General features: G+C 44.8%; 2 protein-coding genes across 8 annotated transcripts in view; one reads left to right on the top strand and one right to left on the bottom strand.

Annotated features, from left to right (window-relative positions):
• PPP1R9A (protein phosphatase 1 regulatory subunit 9A) overlaps nucleotides 1-6,504 on the top strand; it is a 139,860-nt gene extending 133,356 nt beyond the window's left edge. For all 4 annotated transcript variants that reach the window (XM_062604986.1, XM_062604985.1, XM_062604984.1 and 1 more), the window contains one exon: nucleotides 90-6,504. In XM_062604986.1, the coding sequence (XP_062460970.1) occupies nucleotides 90-302 (213 nt within the window). In that variant the 3' untranslated portion in view covers nucleotides 303-6,504. The remainder of the gene's footprint in view (nucleotides 1-89) is intronic.
• LOC134156708 (serum paraoxonase/arylesterase 2) lies at nucleotides 2,203-26,133 on the bottom strand. 4 transcript variants are annotated; one of them, XR_009962029.1, is made up of 11 exons: nucleotides 25,999-26,133; nucleotides 21,994-22,064; nucleotides 17,266-17,321; nucleotides 16,227-16,392; nucleotides 14,947-15,073; nucleotides 13,944-14,144; nucleotides 13,205-13,286; nucleotides 12,548-12,676; nucleotides 11,455-11,622; nucleotides 7,872-8,519; nucleotides 6,996-7,739 (listed from the first exon to the last, which is right to left on the bottom strand). XR_009962029.1 is itself a non-coding variant. In XM_062604990.1 (10 exons), the coding sequence occupies exons 1-9, from the start codon at nucleotides 26,070-26,072 to the stop codon at nucleotides 11,464-11,466; spliced, it is 1,065 nt and encodes a 354-aa protein (XP_062460974.1). In that variant the 5' UTR covers nucleotides 26,073-26,133; the 3' UTR covers nucleotides 2,203-3,573; nucleotides 11,455-11,463. The 4 variants fall into 4 exon arrangements, 3 of the variants coding, with proteins under 3 accessions (XP_062460974.1, XP_062460973.1, XP_062460972.1); XM_062604990.1 differs by lacking the exons at nucleotides 6,996-7,739; nucleotides 7,872-8,519 and adding an exon at nucleotides 2,203-3,573; XM_062604989.1 differs by lacking the exon at nucleotides 7,872-8,519.
• Between the last annotated feature and the right edge of the window lie 930 nt (nucleotides 26,134-27,063).

Here is a 27,063-nt window from a genome sequence, read left to right as displayed (position 1 = left end):
TAAGAAAGGTTATTCTTAGAATATGGGAAAAAATGTGATAGATTAATCCATATTAAATTATTTTTCTTTGTTGATTTTCCCGACCTCAGGCTCTTGGTATGACATCTTCCCAGGATAGAGCAATCATTAAGAAAAAGCTGAAGGAAATTAAAACATCCTTGGAAAAAGCTCGCAAAGCTCAAGAGAAAATGGAAAAGCAAAGGGAGAAGCTTCGAAAGAAGGAACAAGAGCAACTGCAGAGGAAATCGAAGAAAACAGACAAGGCTTCATCAGATGCAACAGAGGGCACTAATGAGCAGTGATAAGCAGAAGTGCTGCTGTGTTAGGAAAGTGGAGGCACTTCAAGGGAAGAGAAACTCACATCCACGCTGGTGCCCCTTCAGCATTCTTGTATTCATTACCCAACAGTGTGTACAGAGAAATGGGGCTATACATAGAATGACTTGGGAAATTTATATTGTGTAGTTTTATTTTCCTGCATATCCAGTTCACGCTCGTTGCTGTTGCCATGTGAAACGACCCCAGCCCCTCGGTTTGTTTTGTTGTTGTTCACAGCTAACAGATTTCATATTTGTGTGGCGGTGTTCCCTTCCAAACTACTCTATTGAGCTCTATGTGTTTGGTCACTTCAGTAACCAGCATGATGCCGAGGAGCATGGTCCACTGCTTCACCTCTTCTGAATAGGATGGCCAGTCAAAACGATTGGTGAACGTTGCTTCAGCTGGGTAAAAGGAGTTGTGCTCTGTCTGATAAGAGTTGATTTAACTTTCTAACTGGAAGTTCAGCTTCTTTACAGCGGTTGGATACTCAGTTCTGTCTACTGGAGTAAGTTCCGTCTTGTGTCAGTACCTTGAAGTGACACTGCTCTGGAAACGCAACTGTTCAGTAACTTCTTATACACTGGAGATAAAGACAGGAGAGTCAATATTCCCCCTGGGTAAAAGACAGGAGGTGAAACTCTTTCTGTTAACTGTACTATAGTTAATCCAGGAAGGAGGCAAAGCCTTAAATGATTATGTGGGTTTACACAGAAATCTGAGGATAACATTTATCCTTTAGGTATCTGAGCAAGGATGAATTTCTAACTAGAGCACAGCTCATATATCTGTATAAATTTCATTGTGCTCCCAGTGTGTAGGCAACTTTCTTATAGCACACTCTGCTTTCTTTTTCATGTGTTTTGAATGGGAAACTGGGCTTATTTTGTTTCAGGTTTGTCTTTTTCCAGAAAAAACACCACATGTTCAGATTCATTCTCCAACAAGCATTGGGAGAATAAGCTTTGTGCTGTGCTGTTATGAAGCTGTTGTTGGAAATTATTATCAAACAAGTCTGCTGAAGATACTCAGTTTTTACAGAAGTGCACTTTAAGAAGAGGAAGACGAGGGATTCTGGTTAAAATTAAATGTAGTACATTGCTCTTAAGATCAACGCTGCCATGGAGGTGATGGTTACTAAATCCAAAGCCTGCCATATATTACTGTTTTGATTGATGTGTTTAAAGAATTTTCCCACCAAAACCTGAATTTATGGGCATAGGCTGTAGAATGTTTTGATGGCTTAGCAGTGGTCATATTACATCTTTCAGCATTTCCTGTTTTCCTGGTATATGAGGACAGCGGCAAAGCCTGCTGTAGTTTTGGCTATGACAGAAGCAGTGTATAACTCACACTGCATGGAGTTACTGTCTCTTAAGAGCAGTATTAAAATACGCAATATTTCTTCAGAAGAATAGACAGACAACAGGCAAATATCCACAATGAAAGCTAGAGGTATTATGTTACTGCTTATAGTGGAAGCTGACTATGTCACAGCATTTACAGTTGGGAATACATTCACCTCCCTTTCATGCATCCTGGATGTTGCAGTCTTCACCTAGTCATGCCAACCCTTAAGTTGTTGAAGATATTGATGCAAAGTTAGAATCTTGGACTTAAAATTTTGTCTTCCGGCCTGAAAAATGCAAATACTGAATTCGTTTGAAGAAAATGTTTGGTTTAGTTTGGCTTGGCTTCCCTTCTGCTCTGTACTTTAAGGCGTTCAGATTTGTGTCTGTAAAGTTCTCTGAAGATCAGATTTGAAACAGCTGGGGTGCAATGTTTATAGTTAAGTTTCTTTTGAGCCTAATAATTTCTTTGATGTGTAAAATGGTCTGTAAACCGAGAGAGCCTAGTTCATTCAAAATTAATACACAACAGATCTACTTAACATTAGCTTTATTTTTCCTTCCAAATCAAATTTCTGCAAGTTTCTGATGTATATTTTATTCAGAGCTAAAAATTAAATTGCCAGAAAAGATAACTTCCTGATATTTCTAAGGCTTATGATATATTTCTTGAGATGAGATAGACCACCAGCAAAAAAGTATACTTTCTAACAAGAATTCCACATTGCAATGAATCTCTTTGCACTCTATAGGAGACAAGTTGTACAACTGTTTAATAGCCTGCTAAAACTAGCATTCTGTTATTTTAGGAGGTTATCAATTCATATTTGAGTAAGAGAAGTTATCTGGAAGAAACTGGAAATCTAATATTTTAAGTACAATGTTGATAAAAGCATTCAATGGTGATTTTCTTTTTAAATTATGTTTACACTGTCGTAATGTTTAAGTGCTTGTATATAGTATCTAAGGTGGTGACCCTGTTTTATGTTCTTTGTTTTCTTAGAAACCTGAGCAGACTACTTGGCATTATACATTCAGTTTTCATTCTTGCTGCTTAGAACAGGACCTTGTTAATCTCTTTGTAAATCATGTTCTTGCTCTACAGAAGAAGTAATTTGACTTAAGTCCTTTATGTATCCAGGGGGTTTTAATTGCTCTGTGGTAATGTTATTTGGCTATTCTCAGACAAAAATAAAACAACCAAACAAACAACAAAAACCTAACCTAAAAAAAAAACCCACAAACCTAGTGGCTTAAATTTAATATAAAACCATAAAATGCGTTTAGACCAACACATAAACTGAGCAAGCCAAGCAGTGTCAGGAGTTTTGCTCTTCTTTCTGTGATAAAAGAGATTTATGTGGTTTCTTTTATTAAGTATGGTAACTCGTTGGAACGTGCAGAAATGTCGCTGCATAACAGATGCAAAGCTCAGTTTGAAACTTTTGTTACTGTTCTATAGGACCTTTAAAGTTGTGTTGCATTTTTCCCCTTTGTATTGTGTAATGACATATATGAAACAAAATATATGGATGCCTCGTCATTCTTTTGGTAAACCATTGTTAAGTCAGACTAATGTGGGGTTTTGATGTAATAAGAAGAAACAAATATTCTGTACTAAATGACTGGAAGGACTTTCTCTTTTGGCTCACCTGCAGATGTAACTGTTGCCTACTTTTGTGTATTTATTTGTGGAGCTAAAGCGATTTTGAGTATGCTGGCTTGCCTGGCCACCTTTAAGCTGCTGTGCAGGCACTGTGGTGTTTCTGCATGTGTCTGTGTCACCTTTTACACCCAGCTGTGCACAGGAAATTAACACCACCCTGGTTACAATGGCAGGCCAGTTCTGTAAGCTCTACTCCTGCCCATTGCTGCGGTGTTGCCAGGTTGTGAATATATCGAGCTTCTGAAAGGGTGAAGAAAGAAGAGTTAGCAAAAATGGAACTCTGAAAAATAGTAAATAGAAGATACAACACTGCCGGTTACTTTAGACGTAAAAATCCTAGTGTTTATACTGAAATCATGGCAAGAGTGGTGGCTGCTTGCTCTGTCCAAGTCAGCTAGACATACTGACATTACTCACTTCCAGCTCGTATTTTCCCATACATTGGGGTGCTGCACCTATGTGACTTCCCGTGTTAAAACTCTCAGTTCGGTTTCAGTCAGCCCAAGCAGATCAGAACCAGGGTGTGAGGAAGGAGCTGAACCTGTTTATTGCAGTGCACAGAGTATTGCCCACTGTTGCAAAGGCATCTGCTGTGCTATGACTGTGGTCTGCTGCAGGAATACCACAAGAATCAAGCTGTCACTAGAATTACTGAGCAGCTTTCCTCTGAAGCTTGCCAGTCCTCGACTCTCATTGACATTCAGAGGTGCTCAACACTGAGCATTGGGTTTCTCATACTTCATTGCTTCCATCAAATCCTCTTCTCCTGAGCTGCTCCACTGTCACCTCCTGGCTCACATGCTAGCAAGTAAGAGATAAAAAATGTGTGATTTCTGAGAATGAATGGTGTCCCACTTTTAAATCAGAGAAAGAAATGCCACTGTTGTTAACAGCGCAGAATCCAGTTCTGCAGTAGGAAGGACAAGAGTTATAATTTAGTTGGGTACAACCAACAAGTACCCAGTACTCCAGGTACCAACAGTGAAAATCAAAAGGAAAGGGTTGCACACCTACAGCTGTAGTTCTTTACAGCATTTGCATTGCACTCTGTACTGTTGGTCAGTGCTGAAATTTAGGGGAAGTTTTGCAAGGATTAACTCTTGTGTTGGTTTCTTAGCCGTGTGTTTACAGAGATAAAACACCGTCAAGGCAAAAGTAAAACCTGATCTTGCTCTCTTTAGGTGTGGCCTTGTCCCCCGCAATATCATCAAGTTAAATAAATGATAGAGGGGCTGGAAGCTTTTACTAGCACTTCCCTCATTCTGTGCTGTCCGTCACTTGAAAACTTCAGGAAAGCTATGTCACGGTCCAAAACACTGAAAAAACAGACGTTTGGAAAAGCAGCATGTATTTAATTAAGTTGTCAGTCTTTAACAGTCGAAATGGGCAGAGTGCATACCGCAGTTAGATGGTGTTGGCTTAGTTTTATTAAATTAGTAATTGAAAATAATGAACTCAGGCCTTCTAGAGATCTTTAAGTGATTTGTGGCTTCATTCCCTCTTTAAATAACTATGTATGATTTTGTGTGTGTCCACACAAAGGCATATACATGGATATTCACACAGATTCCCACTGCAGTAGTAGCAGTTAACACATGGGCAGCTGTGTGTCATGGGGGACGTAGGTCCGTGCAGAACAAGGTGGGCCCTGGGACCATCTGCAAGCTTGGAGAAGCAAAGCACTCCCCCTCAGGCTCATGATTTTTCTCACCCCTCTCTGTGCTGGCAGTTTTGCTCACTTGTGGGGTTTTATGTATTTTGCATATGAGAGGATTTTAAAGGTTTGCCAAGAGCACGCACAGGATGGTCCTCTGCAAGTCCTGTGTGTTGGCTTTGGGCTGGTTTTGGGGGGTGGGAGGTTGGCAGGACTGATTCATTGGAGTGCCAGTATTCTAGGAGGAAACCCTTTTTTATAATTGAAGCCCTAACTTTTGATTTCTCTTGGAGCTCTTTCGGCAGCTCGTTTTTGAACAGGATTGTGAGTGACACCTGAGGTGACTTACACATTCACCACAATGGAGTGTGGGTCATATGCACATCACACAGTCCCTCTTGTTAACCTCCTGTATGGATCTTGCAGCACTTTTTCCACCTGTAAAACTGATTTTTCAAAGCTGTGACATCTTCAGCATGACACTGAGCCCTCCAGTCAGTCCCTCATTATAAAACGAGTTTTCTGTTACTTACAGCAGTACTAACTGGTACTTTTGCTGTCGGCATGAAGTGATGGTTTAAAAAATGCACCTCTTGCTGCAAGGCTTGGCGGTGGTGCCTTGAGCTGCCTGTTTCTTTGGGAAGTTTGGACTGTGTTAAGAACAAGCCATAGGGTCTGCTGAGTTAGGTTGCTTCTTACAGAGCGGGGTGAGGAGGGCTCACAGCTCCTGAGGTTGGGTCCAACCCACATAACCCAGGACCCTCAGCCTCCTGCCAGGTTTTCAGTGGGACCTTTCCCACTGACACCAGTGGAGCGGGTTCAGGTACCGGTGCAGAAGCACCTGAAGGAAAAGGGATCCCAGAGTACCAGACGTAAGGAGCCACCAGCCCATTTGGAAGTGGGGAGTGCATGGTGAATCTCTTCTGACTATACTCTTCCATACACACTTTCCATCTGAACAACTGCTTTCCTATTTTCCAGTCACGTTGCAATGGTAACTCACTGGTCTGAAGAGTTAGACATACTGCTAGGAAACCAGGCAGCTAAAAGACTCACATGCACTGTGCTCACTGTAAAAAATGGCTTCTTATATTGTTTCTTTTTACATGGTTGAAGAAGTGGTTGCGCTTCAGATATTTTCCTTTTTCATTTGTCTTTTTAAAGAGGCCAGGTGTATAGAGGTGCATGTTATCCTGAACTTTTTCTTTGTACATCTTGGTGTCTGATCATCTGCATGGAAGACACAGTAGTGCCATGTCTGAGCTTGTTCTCTTGTGCTTGGTTGATATGAACTTCTCTAGATTGTTGCGTTTTCCCCAAAATAACCTTGGTTAATATTTAGTTATTGGGACACATCAAAGCAAACCATCGTGGTGGCCCTTTGTTTTCTTACGGTTTAAATACAAACAACAAAGCCTTGTGGTTTCAAGTTAATTTGTTAGTGTAAATAAATTTCTTGCCAATGAGTGTTGTTGTTAGACAACGAATGCAATAAAATGAGAAATCCAGAATCTTTATTAGAATTTGTATTGAGTCCTCACTTTCCTGCCCCTGGGCATACCAGGAGAAATAACACTGGTGAGCACAACTGGACAGCTGTTGCTGCATGGGTTATAAGGGGGGGTGAAGGGGGATATGGACCTTGCCCTGCTCGTTCTTTCCTTCCTTCTGCTCAGTGCTGAAGATTAGTTTAATCCCAGCTCTTGGCTAAATTGGCACCATTCACAGGCCTCCAAGTGGGTCTCATTTACAATCTGTAATTACGTAAAAAGTAGTAAAAAAGACAATACAGTAGGGAAAGGGAATGGCCTTCTCTCTTCATCTGCAGATAAAAAGTAGTGTGCAGTAAAAACAGGCTGCCTTCACACAGATGCTGGTCCATGTTTGTCTGTTCAAAAGACCTGGATTAGTTATGGTATATAGAAACATTTTACAGTTTTACACTTAAATGTAGGTTAGGTATAATGGCCATTTTATACGTTCAAAGAACAGCAGTTCTTCTGCTAAGCATGTTTAATATGTCTTTGCTTATTTTATTTTATTAAAGCATTAACTTGGAGAAAGCAGAGGGCACAGATTGTCCAATTTGTGTAGTCATTTCAGTGGATTTGCATCTGGCAGAATCTAGGCCAAATACTCGTCTGCACTTAATCTCTCTAACCCAGTCTGTGCTTCCCAGCAGCGGAGCCATAAAGCTTACATTCTGCTAATATGGGTACCACCTTAATTATTATCTTAATTAAAATAGGTATGTTAAGGGCTGTTAAGTTCATGACTGGCTTGTAAAATGTGTCTGCTCAGCAGCTTCCTAAGCCTGGAGCTGTCTATACATATGTCCCCGTTGTTTGTGCAAAGTGGTCTCAGATTCCTGCAGTTTGGTGTCTGAAATGGCCAGAACTGCTCCAGGCTCTACAGTTCGTAAAAGATGATGGGTTATGCTTTCCTCCAGGCTGCAAACCCACATTTGCCCTGTGCAGGTCACCTTGTCATTGTGAGGCCAGGCTTGAGGCGCATCTTCCTCCATTGCTGTTTCCACACTGAGACTGATTGATGGTGAGTTTCATCAAGTGGTGATTTCATGCTCAGGGGTAGAAGCTCTGCCCAGCACTGATTTTGCTGCAGAATGCATGCTTGCTGTCTGTGTCCTGCCCAGTACCATTTTCATGCATGCTGGCTCAGCTTCAACTCCCAGTTCTGCACTGCGAGGCTGGGACACCCTTAAAGGTTGACAACAGGCTTCCAAGCTACTTGCCTCAGGTTAAAATTCAAAATTTTACCATTAGCAACAGTTATTACTATTAAAATTATCAAAATAATTTTAAAAATACTATTAAAAATTTTGCTATTAGTAAAAATCACAGTGGCAGCAGGTACTAAGTCCTACCTATGATCTCTCTCTTCTCAAATGCTTTAGGAAAAGAAAAGGCCAATCGCTTGCATATGTTTCTGTCTGCAGGCAGACTGCTGGGAAAACCTCCACTACAGGAACGGTTTAAAAAAGAGGGGAAAAATCAAAATCCAGTGACAAGTGAAAACATGATTTTCTGAAAGGCCAAAACCCAACAAAAAAGTAGAAGGTTGAAAGATCCAACAACGTGTAGATTTGCTCTCCTGAAGATGTTTGAAGCTACTGGAAAATGTGAAATTAATGTTTTGATGGGTTACTTCTACCACTGCTGAGGGAAATGCTGGTTGTTATGATTCCACAACCATAGAGTAAACCCAGGACCGGCAGAGCAACCGGCTGGTATTTCAGCTGTTACTGCCACTGCTGCAAAACTCCAGTTCTTTAGCAGGTGGCACTTGATTTGAGAACAAACAGTGGCAACAGCCTAATGGTTATTCTAAAAGGCTAGTATAAGATGGCTAATCACAAACAAGTTAATAGCCCATTCTCTCCTTATTGTGAGAGCTTCCTTCAGGGCAGCTTTTCTGCTTGGGCTCTAGGAATAAGATCTGCTCCTCGAGGCTGAACACGGATTACAAATTCCTGTAGGAAAGCGCATCACTTCTCAGGGAAGCTGAAAATGTCCTGCAGGGAGAGAAGTTGCTAAGGAAGGAGCAGCAAAGCCAGAGCTACGGTAAATTCTGTTCTCAAGTGTTTGGTGCACTCAGCTGATGCCAAAAGCAGGTCCAGCAAAGCCACGAGACAAAAGGCGCCCTCATTCAGGGCCAGCTCAGCTCTGTGGAAGGGCTGTCTGCATGTCATGGTTAGCAAAAGACTTGAAACCACAATCTGAACAGATGAGTCCCTGTCACCAGAGTCTTCATAGGCACACAGTGAACCCTGGGCAGCGCTCAGGTCCCCACGATGACTGTGGGCATTTTGGAAGGGAGCTACAAACACAGTTTGTATACAGACCTGCCAGTGCAGGGCCTTGCCCAAGATACAAGGTCACTTGGCTCACTTGGCTGCATGGTTAACCCTAATGCTCAAGTCTGCCCCTCTAGCCAGCACTAGACCCCTGCAGCATGTGCTATTTGTAGTCAGAACATCACAAATACCAGCACCACTCTTGTGCACAGTGAGAGCTGCCTGGCACGGCAGCAGTGGGAAGCTGCCGCCATCAGGAAGGACGCAGTGATCAAGCTGACGCGCCGCTGGCCCAGTTCTTGAACCTCTCAGAACAAGGGACGTGCCTTACACCAGTGTCTGTGCCTGTGAGCCAGCAGCACGCAGGGGCTCTGGCTGGAGCAGATACTCTCCAGGGACGGGAGGTGATGTGGCAAGACCCACAGCTCACTGCAGCTGTGCAGAGGAAGGGGGATGGCACTGTCCCTCTCACACAGAAATGCAGCCCCAGCCACGAGCTCTGGCACTGACTCCTTGCTCTGGTGAGAGCTGTCCCTTTGCCTAGCAGAATGAGCAGGAACTCCTTATACCAGTGGATGAAAGGCATTAGGCTTGTATTCGAAAGGCACGGCGCAGGAGCCAAAAGGTGCCAGCACACACTGTTCAGGGCTACTGCTCACCCAAACCTTAGCCTGCAGTCATGCCTCCTCGCAGCCAGAAGACCCAAACACAGGCGATGGTTTGCACATACTCTGGCTCCTGTCTCCGTGTTCAAGCTGCTACAGAACAGGTTATTTACAGGTTATTTATCTTGCAGGCAGAAGCACTCCTGGGTTTTCCAAATACTGGACTTCCCATGTACTCTTCAGATTAGAAGGTGCTGTGGCTGATGGTGAAGCACACTGCAGGAGGGAACTGCAAAGCTAGAACATCAATCAGCACCCAGGAACTGGCTCTTTCTCCGCCTGAGCTCACACTTCACAAGCAGCCTGCCTTTTTTCTCCACGCAGGGGTGAAAGGACAGCAGAGAGGAAGGATGCAGAGGGAATGGTGGCTCCCAGGGAAGGTCTGTCCAGTGACATCATTCAGAGAGGCAGCCAAGCCTCTAAGAGGTGCCAGCGCAGGCAGCACAGCAGCAACCCCAGCAGGGGGGCCACCACCAATGACACCAAGACTTTAGCTAGATGTCAGCATCATAGCAGCCTTCCAGTATCTGAAGAGGGCCTATGAGAACACTGGGAAGGGACTCTTCATTAGGGACTGTAGTGATAAGACAAGGTGTAATGGGTTCAAACTTAAATGGGGGAAGTTTAGATTGGATATAAGGAAGAAATTCTTTACTGTAAGGGTGGTGAGGCACTCGAATGGGCTGCCCAGGGACGTTGTGAATGCTCCATCCCTGGTGCTGTTCAAGGCCAGGCTGAGATGAGATGGTTTAGTGTGAGGTGTCCCAGCCCATGGCAGGGGGGTTAGAACTTGACGATCTTAAGGACCATTCTATGATTCTATGGCGTCTCACAAAACCAGAGCTGCGAACTCAGAGGATGAACAAGAGCAGAAGGAGCTACTCTGTGGGTAAGGGTGTCTATACTAATGCAAGGAAACCAAGTGGTGGCTCAAACAAGGGCTTTGGCCAGACTGGAGTCTTGCTGCGCATACTGGACAGCACAAAACCTATTTCCAACTTCAAAACTACACAATTCAGTCTATTGCAAGTGATTGCTAACTAACACCATTCTACAATCACCAGCTGATGGAATCCTGGCGAGGTCTTCTAGCAGTGCACAACACTATCAGTAACTGCTGCTGGATAAACATGCAGTGGGTACCTGATGCACAGAAGCACAGTGGGAATCGGCTCTATGCGGAAGGGAGGTTAAACACAACATGTGTAACCAACACTCGGGGGTTGTCGCTGTGGCAAAGCACCCAGAAATGCTCCCTGTGCTGTGACAGACACCAGTAACTGCGAATGCACTTTTCACTGAAGGTGCCTGGGAGTTGTTCCCCACTCTTTAAGAAAAAAAGGGCTTTTTTAAACTCCCTTTGGGCGACTCAGTAAGAAACCACTCCCAAGTGGCACCCTTTTCTTTCGCAGTCGGATTAAGACAGATTTATGGAACTGAAGTGATGGTGGAAAATACCTTGAAGGGGGAAGAGGGAAGAAATGAGACTGAAGTAACATTTATTCTCCTTTCAATTATTTCAGAAGCATTAGGGAAAGCTGACAGGAGGATCTGGAAGAAGAACCCTCAGCACAGTGCCAGGCCAGCGGTTGGTGACAAGAAAGCATACCACACTGGTAGTCAGCAATTCTCATTTACAAAATCAAGTTTTCTCTGGGGGAAAAAAAAACAACAAACAAACAAAATCCACAACTCCAGTAGCAACAGATAATTCAGTGTCTGACAGTCTAGCCATCTGTACTCTGAACTTGAATTTCTAGGTTACCCTTTGTTACCGGCATGGGGTCCTTCCCATTGCACAAATAAGCTAATTCCTCACCTTCAATTTCCTTGACTATTGCATAGAACTCTTATTTTGGAGAGGAAGACTAAGATACATTTCCATGACTCTAGTTACCTTTATTGGAACAGACTTCTTGTTAGCAAGTCTAGCAGAGACTAAGTGAGTTCCCAAGGAACTAAATCCTTCCCGCTTCAGCAGATCTTACCGCAGCAAGCTATAGCTCACAGTAGAGAGCTCTGTGGAAGACTGTGCCGATGAGCAGTTTTCCCTCGTAGACGGATGCCACGGAGCTTCCCTGCAGCACGGAGCCATTGTCGGCATAGACGCGTGTCACCACAGGCTCTTCTGAGAGGATGTTCTGGATGCGCAGGACCTGCCGGAGGAGGGGGATACAGCTGCTGAGACAGCCGCAGGTGAGAATTCTCCATGGATGGAGGGCACATTGGTATGTTAACTTAAAGACACGGGTTACGTTGATCAGCTGCTGCTAACTGCAGCCACGAGATCCCTGTTACAGGGATACAGTTCTGCTCCAGTGAAGTATGGTCCCTGAACACTGATTATTATTTTAAGTGATTGCGCAACAGAGACTCCACCTCGGTACGTAAGCAAGACACTAGGAATGTGCCGTTTTTCCAGCCTAAGAGTTACTTAATACCTTCTTATTTTCATGCTTTTTCCAGAGAGTAAACAACTGCCTGGTACCATAAATCTACTGCTATGGAACATGATAGTTTTGAAATGTGTCTTATGGGAAGCCTCAGCCAAGGCTGAAATCAAACAGGTACCAACCAGCCACCTGTAAGAGCACTCTGATACCAGTACCTCACTGATTTCAGAAGGAAAGAATTACAGTGTCACCTACTGATGAGCCACACTTGCACAGATAAATCATTCCAGTGTGAGTATTTCTGGTCACGCTTTGTACTCAGTCAACTACTTTTTGTTTGGAAAGAGGTGCTGGCTCGGTAATTACTGTTCATCTAAGTGTGATTGCACAGCCAAAGCCGCACATAAAGCAGCCCGAGGAGTCCAGAATGACTCAGCTACTGTGTGGAAATTATTCAGCTGTCTCCTGAGGATCTGAATAGGTGTTTGTTAGTGGATAAACGTTGTTCCGGCTTTCCATTTGAGAGCAGAAGCTGTAAGCTGGAGGACAGCTTGGTCTTTGCTTTCACAAAGGCTGGGCAGGCACTTCTCTGCGTAATGCAGAGTTAAGTTATACCAGGGTGGTTTGAACAGAGCAACTTTCTGGCACAGACATAGCCAAGAGACCAGCGACGTTTCACAAAAGGCACCTCAGAAGCAGGCAGATTTTCAGGATCGTAGTAGAGGAGCTTCATCCCATTGGGATGACATCCTGTCCAGATGTCTCCAGTGGATGGGTCAACAGACAAATTATCGACCAGAGTGTCCAGCTGCAGCTTCTATCGAGCACAGAGGCAAAACAAGAAAAGGGGAGTTAAAGCTATCAGAGGTCCTGGAAGCAAACTACAACGTGACCAATAGACTCGTCCAAGACTCTCATCTGACATAGCTTAGACTGAGTTTTTAAGAAATATTTCCCCCCCCCACCAAGTGCTACATTTCTTTTCCCCCTGGGTGCTTCATCCCCCTTTCTGTGCCATGAGAAACCTGCTTGCTGCTCCCCCATCACCTCATTCACACCTACACTTGTGTTGATTACTTCAGTCAGAGCTTTGTGTTTTGACCCACACTGACTTAGCCAGACTCCCTCTGCAGATCTATAAGCACATCCGAAGATCCCTCTCTGGTTGCTGGTGTGACTTCAGGAAGACCTGAAGCTGTTTAACGGGGCACACAGCACCTCTGCAAACCCACAGCAGGAGCCACCCAGACTGGAACTGCACACGTATCAGGTTGAAAGCACTCATGGGGACTAATCTGTCCAAAATTTACTGTGCCTTTTTATTAATGGAACAGCAGCACCTTACCTTCACATAGGTTAAACTCCAATTTGCATGTTTTTCCATAACATGGACATTATGATCAAATATATCTGCAATGTAGATGAACCTTCAAAAGAAAGCACCTCTTAGCAATGTGTATGAGTAAGGAGACACCAAAACCAGCCAGATCCTCCTGTGCAAGCCCAGCTCTTCCCATGAGGAATGCCAGCTTTCAGCTCCCCTGCAGCAACAGATATTGCAAGCAGGCCACAGGGCACTGAACTGAAGCCAACCTGCTGAGACACTACTGTAGCTTCAGACTGTGCCAGTTCTTCCATTACAACTCTGAAGCAGACCTTGGATTGTGAGATCCACAAATATGCTGGGGTTTTAATTCCAATCACCTATCTGCACCTCAGCACTGGGTACTTCTCAGTCATGCAGACTTCAACGCTGCGGAGTTCCCCACTTGGCACAAACCCTGCTTTGTTAATCCTTGCAAGCAATATACACAAACTGCTGTACTGGCTGGTTCAAATGCAGCAACCTTTGACCTTACTGCATATAAACCACCTCGCAAAGCAGCAAACACTGCCGTTAGTTGAAGCCTGAGACACATGACTTCTGTCCTACAAACCCTCCGTATCACTTACATTGTACAGGCAGCCCCTTGCCTTACATGAGCCACTTCATACACTTGACCACAGAGGTACTGTGTGTACAAACTAGGATTTAAGGATTCTTTTGTGTGATCAAGCAAAACCTAAGGTAAGGAGACACTTACTTTCTGTCAGGTGAAATGTTAATTCCATTGGCTGAATAAAACCCAGCTGCTACTTCTTTCACTTCTTTAGGACTGTAGTAAACAACATTTGACCAAGTTAAACCCAAGAACATCTCCAAGAACATCAAGACGAAGTCGGAGAAATAGTGGTCATTGGTAGCATAGAAGCTGTCTGGTCCCACAGCTACCACATCATTCACGCTAAAAGAAATAAGAAGGGAGGGAGAAAAATCAATAAAAGAATGAAGTGAGTGGTATGAAGGAGTGTTTTAGGATTGCCCAGAATCCAACCATGGAAGACATGGTCATCCTATAAACATAAAGGAGCTGTAATTACAGACGCTTTATACAGACATATATATATTTACATCTTTTTTACTTCTGTTTTCTTTTATATGACCCAGGACTCTGCAGGGCTAAGACCTGAACAGGACTATAGGGCGTCAGCTAGAAATTTGGCTACCTGTCCATAAATCCATGGAAATTCTTCTCTCTTTTGATTACATTCAACTGGGAACCAGAGAACAGGTAGGAGTTGTGACACCTTCACCTACTGGGCTCTGTTTATTTTACAATCATTTTGCAGTAGTACAGACCAAGAAAATTTTGTGTGCCACAAAACAGGAAGATAAAAGTATGTTTGTTTTCACAGTGTGGCAAATTCAGTATAATAGAATATCTGAAGAGTCACATCTGCAATGACCTGAGACTGGGTTACATGACAGAAGGAGAAATGGATGCCAAGCTAATTCACTGCATCAATCACAGTGGCACTTAAGGCTGATTTAGTGATACAACTAGTAAAAATCTCATTTACAGAAGAGATTGGAGAAACACATTTTTTGATTACACAGATAAGAAGTAATCAATGAGAGAAACAGGAAAGCTGGTTAAAGAGAAAGCACCTCATATTAATAATACCCTAAGACCAAAATCATCCTGCTTTGGGTTTTACCAAAGCAGCCTTGTTCTTCTGGGCGAAGATAGTATTTGGCTCCAGTACCTTGTCAGAAGGTCATGTCGAATGGTTTTCAGGTGCACAAGAGAATTGTCATCTTCCACATATTTAAACAACTCTATTGTGCTCTTCTGATGGGGATGGTTCACAACAAAGAGGTACACGGTGTCATCTTAAAGAAAGAAATGGAAACAGCTGAATTCTCTGCAACAGTTTGTACGGCTGGGCACACACAGCCCTGAAGCAGACTCTCATACACAGCACATGTGGGGTTTGGTGCACTTGTCTCAGGGCTCTTCAAAGGAAGGACAAGTACCAAAGTAATGCAGGATGCCTCTGCAACTGGGTCCAGATGTCCAGATACTCTTCCTCTGGGCTCACTCTAGCGGGAACTGCTGTGTAAACTATGTTTGCTATTTCTACCAAGGAAGAAAGAAATCATGGCTTCCTCCTTGTGCCCAAGCCACTAGGTTTTCTAATCTGACGCACTACAGTGAGTGGTTGCATGAATAGCAGCAGTCAGCTGGGAAGGAGGGCTTGTAGCACAGACCCTTTGGGCTCTTTGGTTTATTTACCTCATCTCTTGAGAATGCTGAAGGAGCATCCTGCTCCCATACCCTGTGTAAGGCTGTAGTTCTTCTGCCCCACCCTTCTAGATAAGCCACCACTGATTTCTCCAACACCTTCCCTGAAAGGGTGACTGTACAGGGACACAGGTAAAGCTGCAGCAATGGTTCTCTTTAATCTCTTAAAGTCTGCAGACTTCTAGTTGCTCTGCTAAAATACCCAGTGAAGAACAGGGCAGGGGAAAAGAGAGGAAGGAGAGCATGAAGGAGATATCTTACTGGCAGTCAGAGCCTGCCATAGGAAAACATGTCTTGGAGAGGAGAACGTGGCTTAGCAACAGAGTACCAGGGATTTTGGTCATGTACAGAGAATTGATAATTTACTGTTTAGCCACAGAAGTCTTCATTCTCGTCACTACTCATCAGTGAAGTACATGTCTCCACAAAACCCTTGCCCCCAGGGTAAGACAGATGTAAACTGGTTTGCGCTGCTTTCAAGTCCTCAAACTTAACCCACATTTTCTTTCCTTTTAGTATACAGGACATCCTTCTGTCTCAGACAGCCTTAGATTACGTTCGAAGGTGTTTGCTTTAGTAGCCAACATCTAGAAAAGAGCCCAACAAAGATAAAAACCCCAAAACCTTCTTCTCTCCCAGCAAGCACAGGATATTGGGGTGCAATGCAAGGCTGCAAAGGGATTTCTGCTTGTGCTCTTTAGGCTGAGATTTGCCACCACCTCAAGCTAAAGATCTCTTTACCTTTGTCTACGTAGGTGCTGATTCCATGAGGGTTAAAGGATGCCAGATCAAACCCTCGGCTGATTCTCAGTTCCACTGCTCTGGGATTGTCTTCATTCAAATCCATCAAAAATATTTCACCTGGCTTGTCTGGTGCAAAGCTCTTTATTCCTGGGTATTTCAAGCCCTGTAAAATCAATATAATTCCTGGATCAAAGGTAACGGGAAGCATCACAGGGCTGAAAACGCTGGAGCCTTGTTTGGGCATGCAAGCACGCACCAGGATGTCCCTCTGCTTCAGCACACCATGCCGTGATGGAGATAGAGGGACTGGCTCTGCTCCCTTTGGCGAGCCCTGAACTGCAGCCCAGAGCGAGCAGGCTGTGTGGGGAGCACAGTGTGCCATGCCCAATGCACCACCAAGCACCTGATTGGGTGCTCCTGTGTGCCAAACAGACAGCAGGGACAAACTGGAAGTACGGCACCACCAACTGTGTCCAGCGTGGTAAAGCCATGGAGGAACAGTAGCAGCGTGACAGCTCACAAGAATTTGGAACATTATAATTCCCTGGGTTATCCCTGGAACATGTAGCTCAAAACATCAGCTTCTGTTTTAGAAAGTAACCGCTAGCCATCCTGATTGCAAAGAAAAGCTTGAAAATCTACTTCCCAGAGGCTAAAAAGAAAACATTGGGAACAACCAAATCAATACACATAATCCAATTTTTTTTAAAGGTAGCGAGTTAACACACCCTAACAAGGGAGACTTCAAGGAAGCAACGTGGAAGGAATTCAAGGTTACATGGACAATTAAGCCAGCACAATAGGCTACATGTGTCAGAGCCATCACCACCACTTGTGTCAAGAAGTGGACTTGCTCAAGCAGAGGCCAAGCTAAGCTGAGTCACGAAATGCCACCTAAGGTCAGGCAGATTTGGGCTGTTCCTACGGAGCCAGACAGTCTTGTAGAAGAAAGAGTCTATCTGCAGTTTCCACCTACAGCTTCTGTAGATAAGGAAGCAGGCAAATCCCTGCGTGGGGAGGGGGCATGGGCACTTACAGAGCTGATGAAAGCCAGTCCATTGGGAAGTATGTCAATGTCTTCAGAACCACTTTCTGCAAGACAGGGATAAGCAGGATTTTTCAGACAACATTAAGTATTTCCCATTGAAAAAAACACCTTTATAGTACAATTCCAGCTCTCATGAACATCGTGATGAAGCTCAGCAGAAAAGATCACATTGCATAAGAACTGGCAGCAGAAGGCAGCAGCACACAGATTAGGAAACAGTACTGGGGTTCACCTCTTTCTGGGGTTTAAGGGTGCCCCCACGGTGCCCAGTCTCTCAGCCAGCTCCGCGTGCCCTGTGGCAGTGTGGGATGAATCACCGCCTTCTGACAATAGTGTTCTGCAGCAAGCAGTGCAGAGGATGAGATTTCCAGGGCAGGACCATACCCATCACTCAGCCTACATGCTTGCATAAGGCAGCTCTGGGAATTGCACACACTAATTCTTCCAGCTCAGCTGAGAAATTTCACTAAGATGGATTGCCAAATATTTAGTTAAAGCTCTCAAGTGACTCGGAACCTACTATATCTTTAACAGCTAAGGGCTTTAACAATTAGACCACACTTTTAATTGCGGGTAGTAATTTCCAATATTGTCAGTTCCTGTAGTTCCTGTAATAGTTTTCCCTGCTAGGAATATAAAATACAGAAAATAAAAGTAAACTAAATTTTAAAAATTAAATTAAATTTATAAAATAAAACAAAATATAAAATATAAACTATGAACTATGAACTATAAAATATAGACTATGAAATATAAAATTCTTTAGTAAGAACACTAGAACAACTTTAGGCCTTGACCAACCATACACATACTACACAGAGCTTTTAGTCTGGTGCTGAAGTACATTTGCCATCCCACATTTTTGCCACTCTCCTGAGAAGCCTACCCTTTCTTCTCCAAATCACCAACACAAACAGCATTCCCCACAAGCCACCTTCCAGACAACGGCTGGATTAAATCCAACCAGAGCATTTGCTTAAAGGAGGAAGTAAAACTGTTCTGCCTGTTTTCTTTAACAGAGCTGCCAGCACAAAGGTTTTCCACCCAGCCTGTCCCATCTCTTCACATCCTCTCCTGCTTGGTCATAGAGCACCTCGGCACCTCCTCCCAAGGAAGTGCCTTCAAATTCGAGCTGGTTTACTATTAGCTCTTATGAAGCCCTTACTTATCCCAGGCTAATTCTGCTAGGCTGTAATTCATCCTGGGGACACCAAACAGCCCTTGTGCAGAGGAACCAGATCCCCAAATTCGCCCACCCAGGCAAGTCCTTCCCCAGCTCAGCTCTGGTGACACATGGTGTCATGACTTTTGCTGTACGGAGAGGGGACAGGGCTAACTCCCCCTCAGCCTCAGCAAACCCCTACTCCACCCCACTACACTAAAAAGCAGAGCATCTCTGCCTTTGGAAGAGCAAAGGTCTGAAGATGCATTTTGAGTGGGAGCTGACCTGGGTTTGTGTCCTGAATTGTGCCTGGGCTCAGGCAGGAGGCAGACACATGCACTGACGTGCCAAGAGACACTCAGAACCTGCATTTTCCAACTAAAATTTTGAATTTGGGTTGGTTTTTTTTCAGCTTAGCTCACACCCTGGCTTCAGCAAAGAGCTCCTTTTCTTTGCCCCAGCTCTTGGTCTCTCCAAGTCTGGGCTCATTTATAATACGGGATCAGCAGCAATTCCCCACTTCTCAGGACTGCTGCAAAGATAACAATATCAATAAATGCTGAGATGCTCAACTGCCACAGTGACATAAGCTGGACAGACAGCATTTACTAGCAGAGCACTCTGGTGACTGAATAAACAGAGATATAAAAGAGATATAATCATTTATGGCTATTGAATTAGTGAGGCTCCAAGCAGAAGGATGAGCAGGCTAATTGGGAGCAGATGCTTAAAACCCACAAGTTTCTGGTGAAAGAGGGATAACCAGAGCCCTGCACCCAACTACTCTGAAAGAAACCGCCCAGTAAAGTACATTTTGGCCACTTCTCAGCCATGTCCTTGTATGCGGGAAAGAGAGCAAGCACTGTTGGAAGAGCAGTGAAATGCTGATTCAGCTCCATCCTAGTGAGCTGGCACTGCTGAGGCAGCAAGGAGGGGAGGGAGACACACAGTCGGACACAGGGAAGCTCCCGGGCTCTCCCTGGGGGCCCCATTTTAGGAGGGCTCTCAGCTGCTGTTTTAGGCACTATATGGGACAGGAGAACTAAGACCTGATTTATGAGGTATCCCTTATCTACACTGTACTGCAAAATTGTACCACTGAGATACAATCCATGGGATTATCTGAGATGTTTTAAAAAATAAAGATACCAAGAAAAATTACTGCCTACCACAGAAATGTCTGGGGCTTTTCTCCTCTTCTGTATTTTATCTTAGTATGATGTATTCCACAGGTGCATCTAACAATAAACCAACCTAGATTTCATGTCCAAAAGTAAATGACTTTCACCTATATCCCATGAATTGCCCTAAGATGCAAGTATTTCCAGCAGTTTTTAGAGCAGCTTCTTCAACTTTCGGAGTTAGTATGGTTATTTTATCATAAACCAGTAACATGGTTAGACACCAGTAAAATCAGAAGATACTGTTCATTCTACAAATACAGACTTTCCTACCTATTTGTGAAATGAGGGTTAGGACAAGCTGCACTTTTTTATTGGTTTGTTCAGTGTTTGCATCTGTGCTTACACTGCACAATATTCAAAAAGCAGAAGAGATCAGTGTCTTAATAAATAGTGATACAGAAAGGATGGAAAAGGGTACACTAGAGAATTTTCCTACCTACTCTGAGTTTGCTTGCTTTACTATGGATGCATTGCTTTTAACATAATTGTACTCGGCTGCACCAGATTCCTGTTCTTTTATATACAAAATGGATACTCCAAGATTATTTTGTTCAGAGCTGATCGAGCTCATTACCTATGTCCCGCTTAACAGTTCAGAAGGATTGTTTTAAACATAAAAACAGATTTCTTTATTCAAGAAAAAGGCCCAGGAGGCCAAGATATCCATGTAGAAAGATATCTTTACACGAAGTCACCCACAGGAGCAACCTTACATAGCTGAGTACAGCAAAACCCCTCATCTGAATAGTGCTACCTAGGCAGGATCCAGACTTTAGGGCTTCTTGGGCTCCCTGGGTAATATAACCCCTTTACCCACAGTAAATGAGTTTTGGAAGACATTTGCATGAACATGCAACTCTTAAGTTTCCACAAATCCTTTGTTATTTGTCTTTCCACTGAATTATTTTTTGGCATTTTAACTTTTCTGAGGAGCAGCAAACAACAGAGCAAAGGCAAGGCAAGGTGCAGAGCTCCATATGAAGGCACACTGCTACGAGAGCCCAGCGGGAAGCAGAAATGAAGCTCTGTAAACTGATCCACTGCCACCTCTGAGCACAGCCGGGTTCTCAGAATTCACCTCATCTCCATGTAAATGTCAACCACCAAAAATGAGATACAGTCTGGAAATTAAACACAACTGTATTAGCGATTCCCAGCTTTCCTTCTTTCCTCAACAGGGCAATCATGTTGCAAAAAGTCTTGTAAAGACTGCAATAGTGAGATGCTTAAGCAAATTACTCAGAAATTATTTTTATATTAATCACCATCATTGTTCAGTCTCTCGTACGAGTAAATTATAGCTCAATCCAGAAGACCTGGAAAGTTTTTTCAAATGCGGTTTCTTCATTGCACAACCTCAGGCAAAGGAACTCTACTCATGCTCATTCACGGCAGTAATTTGACTTTGCAAAGATGTTTGATACCTGACATAAAGAAGAAGCAAGATTTATGAAATCAACACAGTACTCAGCAAACTCAAAGGCAAATCTCACCCCACGACACATGCAAAATCCAGGCAAAATTCAACAGAGTTCAAGACATTTGAGAAAATATTAAGGAAGAGAAAACCCCCAGCTATTAAACCTGTGTTAAGCTCAAAAATTAAAATTTGGAGGAAAGGGAGACACAAGTAAGTTATCAATTGTGAAACTATCCATTTGATACTCTGGTTATCCTAAAGGAAAAGAAAATCCAAACTAGAAACATTGCTGTGTGCTGAACACATGACCCACAGTACAAAGTCAACATTTCAGCCACTGTGTTAAACCTCTTCGCAAACCATACTAAGAAGTCAAATATGACCCCTTGCTCTTGGAAACCACGCAGTTGCATTGCACAACTGCACCGAGCTCCTGCCTGCTGTTTGCATGGGGTGGCACCAGTCCGCTCCTAAATCTCTGCAAAATGAGGCGCTAAGGCAGGGGATCCTGGTCGGCATTTACCAGCCTCTCCTTTGGCACATGCCTGAGTCCACTTCCGAAAGCTTCCACCCTTGCAGCATGTCCTGGCTTCAATCTGTCACTAGCTGACAGCCACCTGTAGGCGCCCGCCTGAAGAGCTAGCACACCCTCACCTAAAGCCAAATAATTTCCTGAGTGCCTTAGCAAAGGACAGGTGTGTGCAAGGTACTCATTTGCAAAGACATGGAGCAGAAATGCAAATACCAAGGGCAAGAAGTGCTATACCGAACTAGCTAGGTTTTCAATACAGTTTTCTTCCTGCAGTTTCTCCCTACCTCAAAGTCCAAGTAACAAATGAAAGCCAAATTAGCGCTTTCTTTTGAGGATCAGGCTTGGAAGCTGGCTTTCAGAAGCAGTTGCAAAATAAGGCTGGACAAAAGCAATGCACTCGGTTATTTTCAGCACGTACCAATCCCTTTAATGAGCCGGCAGTTCGGGAGGGTTACTGGGGCTATTTCCCGTGAAGCATTGAGCCTGTTCCTGCAAGAGGAAAGAGCGGGGTTAACAGCACACAGCCAGTTTTAGAACAGGTAACATTCCTAGCGTTGCTTTAACCTAGTTTTAATGTCTGCCATATCACAGCGACAAAACAGCCAGTAAAACACTGAATAAGCAAAACCCAGAACTGACAACAGCAATTGCTCCAAATCACATGTGCAGGGATTAAGTGGTTCTCCTACACTGAGTAACTTCAGGAACTTGACTTTGTTCGTGAGCTTCACAAACAGTCTTTCAAGACCCACTGTGGTTCAAATGATAAAATAACATAGCCACTCTTTCTTCAGGTTTCAGCCACCTAAATATAGCAGCACCCCACAGTTAGAACCAGCATTTCAGGTGACGAGAGGGCGACCTTCTACCCCAACCCACCAGCTGTTTTTGGTGGCCAGGCCACCAGCAGTTGTGCTTTCTTCATTTCTTAGTCCACATTCAAATGCAACGATAGCATTGCTGCAAGGCAGCAACCACAGGTAGGACTTGGTTGATAGTACCACTTTCAGCAATTAACCCTGTCCCATTCTTTTCTCTCCTGGTACCCACCCAGAGCATCAACCTTCAGCAGTGCTAAATGCCCACAAAATCTGACCGCTGGCTCATCCTTTACTAGACAAGCAGATACAGACAGGTAACTACACATGAGTTTCTATTTCTCCACCTCCTTCATTCCAAATCATATACAATTCTACATGAAAGGCACCTCACCACCAGGATTGCGGTGTTTGACCATGCTGGTCTGCAGTGCCATAAGAAAACGTGTTTCCATGCAAAAATGTCAAGCTAGCATACTAGAATATTTCTTCCTTTTTTTTTCCCCCAAAAGAAAGCATTTAAACTAACACAGCTATTCCTTCACATGCCTATCATACACACGTGTTGAGGCTGTACTTACTCCAACCACAGGAAATTCTGAATGCAAAGATCCCATAGCAAAACATAGCCATGTTTATATTATAGTTTTAGGCATAAACATAAACTAAACAGCAGTACCAGTCTGTGGTATGAAAAATATGTGATACAGCTGAGCACTGTATGGTATGTCAGCCCTGAATGGTTTTTAATCACTTAATTATGAATTGTAAATTGCTTCAGTGCTGTACCACGGACACAGGTTCTTAACATAAGGCCACAAAAAAAGGAAGAAAAAGGGTAAAAAGGGCAGAGGACAGCAAGGGAGAGGAGCCAAGTTAAACTCTCCCAAGCCCTCTCCCACAGCTCAGGAGCCCCGACAGAGAAGTACACTGGCTCCTAGCCCACAGGCAGCACAGAGGGGATCTCAGCTGCCCCCCTCACCCCCCTCTGGCACAGTCAAATCTACTGGGCCTCAAGGGTGGCTTGGGGTGATCATGCCCTGAGTTTGCACCGCTGCCTGCTTAGGGCTTTTCCCTTTCCTATTTGCTCCAGCTTTTCCTGGGCAGACTGCAAGCCACGCAGAGCCAAAAGCACAGCAGGAACTCAGCCAGCAGCCAACAAGGGATGATGATATCCCAACAGCATTCCCAGCAAAACACTTTATGGGCTGGAATGAGAGTTATTCAAAAGGACGCTGGTCACAAGCCTGGAGCATATAGAGAGGCTTTTCCAAAATGTGACAGTTTATCTAGCTCAGCCAGCCTCAGCTCCTAAGCCAGATGGCCTAGATAACTAACTGGCCATGCTAAAAACACAGCGAACCTGCAAACTGTGGGGCATGCAACTCAAAAAAAAGCAGGAATTTTGCTACTTGGTGCCACCCCAGTGCACGGCACCTTTTCCCACTCAGCTCCTCTTTCCAGTTTCAGTCCTCCACTCGCTGTCCTGCTTCATGGGGCACAGACCACAGCCATTCCCTTTCCTTCAGCTGCAACCTGTTGCATATTCAAAGACCTCGTTATCTTTCAGCTTTCCTCTCCTCTAGCCTAACCAGTCCTGGAATCTCTGAGGGGTTTCTCCCCTGACAGGAATGAAAATCACCTCCTACTTTTGTTTTTGCTCCCAACTCTTTTCAAACCGCCAGCATCCTTCTGGAAGCACGTTGCAGTTTTGAACCTAGCATGCAAGCTGAGCTGTATCGGTACACAGTGTTATGAAACGGTAACATTGTGTGCGTAAATATACACACACAGATATGAACAATAACACCATGTGCACATTGAAAAACAGAAACACAGTGTAATTCACATTCAAGATTTATAAATTAGCTCGGACCTTTCTTCAAAGAATTAGAAATATAAAATGCCCAAGGAGGAATCAGTGCAGTTTCAGTTTGTAACACACAGAACTTCACTTGTTTTCTGCTGCACGCACCCTACTCCAGTACATCTGATAGCTATCAACAGTATAATAGATGCATAAACTGACCCAATATAGGAAGAACTAAGTTTGTAAGAGATCTGTATCAACTCTTCGAGCTTTTTTTTCATTTCAGGGATTCATGTCATACTACACAGACCCAACATACCAATCTCAGAAGGAACAGCAAGGAGGCTTTGCTGGCTTCCTGCCTTCTGGGGGATGGGTAACAGAGAGGCCTGGCAGGAGTTAACACTACCCACAGTTTCTCCTCCCAAGACTGTGCTAAATGATCATAGAGTACTGTGTGATCTGAAGTTGTGTGTTTCCAAACTCTGCAACCGCCTGAAGACTGCTGCGATGCTGCAGTTTGCTGAAAACACAACACAGTAAAAACTCAAAGAGCTACTGAGGCATGGGGATCCTCTTTCTACCTGCTTTACCAGATTCCCAATATTGCATTTTTTCATTTGATTTGGAGGGGACGTGGGGTCCCTGCTCTTCACAGAGCTTTGAAATGGCTCACACCACTACAGCTTGGGGTGTGTTTTCCAGCCTGTGGAACTCCAGAGCAGGAGGGTCCCGTTACCACCGTGGTTATCACTAATACTTGAGGTGGATTTCATGCAAGATGTGGACACATCCATGCCAGGTACCTGGGTCCAAGGAGTATAGCCCTACCTCTGTAATTAGCTGTAACTACTATCTACCCAAAAACCAATTAACTGGATGTCACTGCTTTGAAGTCAGGCATTTGGAGTCCTTGTGGACATAAGCAAAATTATAATGGCATAGCTGCCTTGCAACACAATAACTCATCATCACTTTTCTGGCCTGAAACAACCAGCGATGTATTTAGTAGCTTTCAGGAGAGAAGCTGCTCTAACAATGTTCACATTCACACCTCATCATATGAGGTGTACGATACGGAGCATGATATGGCTGGGTATTTTAGCTCACAGCGAGTGAGGTCCCAACTCACAATCACAGAATTCCATGCTCCTCCAGAGGAAACCTCATGTACACAGGGGCTATTGTTATCCAGAGGTCATCTCTGAGAGAAAATAGGTTTCTGTCAATCTGATTTCCACATACTGTTTCGCCAGTCGGCAGGAGATGAGGTCAACTTGCGGATACAAGGTTTGGCACAGACCTCTGCAAAACCAGAGGTATCAGCCCCCCTGCCCCAGGGCACCCTCTCACCAGCATCTTCCTGGGGAGGATTTCACATGCCTGTTACCACAATAGGCATTTCCACTGGACAAACGCTCCTGAAGTTAGTTTATGCCTGACAGAGGACGAGAAGAGCACTGCTGAGCAAGTGCCTAGTTTTCTCTGGAGAGCGCCGTTTCCCTTCATCCCAGCAGTGATGGCAATGATGCTGACGATGAACCCTTCCCCTTTGGCCATAACCACGTTTGTGCAAGAGCAGCAACTCGTTGAAGTTAATTCCCAGATACGGCGCCGAAGTGCCGAGAAGGGGTGCACCCGTGCGGGTATCCCGCGCCGCTGGCACCGGGGCCCGCAGCTCCGACACCCCGCAGCCCAAACCGCTCGGGGTCCGGTCCCGGCTGCCCGCACCCCCGTGATCGACCGCTTCACCCGGGCCCCGCAGCTCGCCCCCGCCGCTCCGGCTCCGGCTCACCGAAAGGCCAGCAGCCGCTCCACCGCCAAGGCCGCCGCTATCCCGGCGAGAGCCACCGCCAGCAGCTTCCCCATGGCCGCCCGCAGCTTCGCGCCGCGCCGCGCTGACCCCTCCGCCGCGTCCCGCCCCGCCGCGGGGCGCCCCGGGGCACGGCGCTGCAAACACCGCCCCCAGCCCGTCCCCCCGAGCACAGCCGCCCGGCCCGCCCGCGCCGCCGGCGGGAGCGCGTAGCGTGCTCTGCGAAGCCGGCTCTGTCGGCTCGGGGCCCCTTTGGACATGGTGCTTGCTCTCACTGTCACGCTCCTACGAGCAGCTTTCCCCTCCATGCAGGAACAGAGCTACGGAGCCCACCTTCGGGGCTCTGGGTGTCCTCCATGCAGCAAGCTGCGTTTGGCCTCCATGTGCCTCCATGTGCTTTCTGCTTTTCGGGGGAGCACGATTTGGTGGGGTGATACCCTCCCTCAGCAGTTATCTTTCCCTCTTCTGCACAGTGAGTGCCCACACCTGCAAGGCTCACATTGCTTTGAGCTTTTCTGACAGACTGAGAAATCACTAAAAAGTGCTTTGCTCTTCTTGTGCTTGTTCTTGGGACCAGGCAGATTCTCCACACTCAGTAACTTGTCAAGTAAGGTGTGTTGTGGAAGAGGAGGCACTCTAAAATGCCATTCCCCGTCAGTTTTGGAATACCTCTTTTCCTCTTTCTGGTCCTTGATTATTTTAGAATATTAGGTAGCTGAGAGTTTTCTTGGGGGAAGGGAGTTAGTTTCTCTGTTTGTTTTGCCTGTGCGTACAAATCTCACTAATGAAGTCTGCTTCGATCCTAGAAGTACGTGGCGGGGTGGGTGGGTAGCAGTGTTCAAAGTTTGGGGATATTTGGGATGATAAAGTCCAGTAGCCACTGCTCAGATGCTAGCATTTTATAATGCTGCCAATCCTCCTATAGCCATGGGCTTTGCCTTCTCTACGAACACTTGTAAAACTTGGTGTCATCTGCAAATTTACTGAGGGTCCATCTGTTCTCCTTGCCCAGGTCATTGATAAAGATATGAATCACAACTGGCCCCA

This window comes from Pezoporus occidentalis, unplaced genomic scaffold (genome assembly GCF_034315485.1).
Source record: "Pezoporus occidentalis ecotype Australia unplaced genomic scaffold, CSIRO_AGI_Poc_V1 ctg9, whole genome shotgun sequence".
In the NCBI taxonomy this organism is placed as follows: domain Eukaryota; kingdom Metazoa; phylum Chordata; class Aves; order Psittaciformes; family Psittacidae; genus Pezoporus; species Pezoporus occidentalis.
The sequence above is the reverse complement of the archived record's forward strand: the minus strand, read 5'-3'. Positions and strand labels throughout refer to the sequence as shown.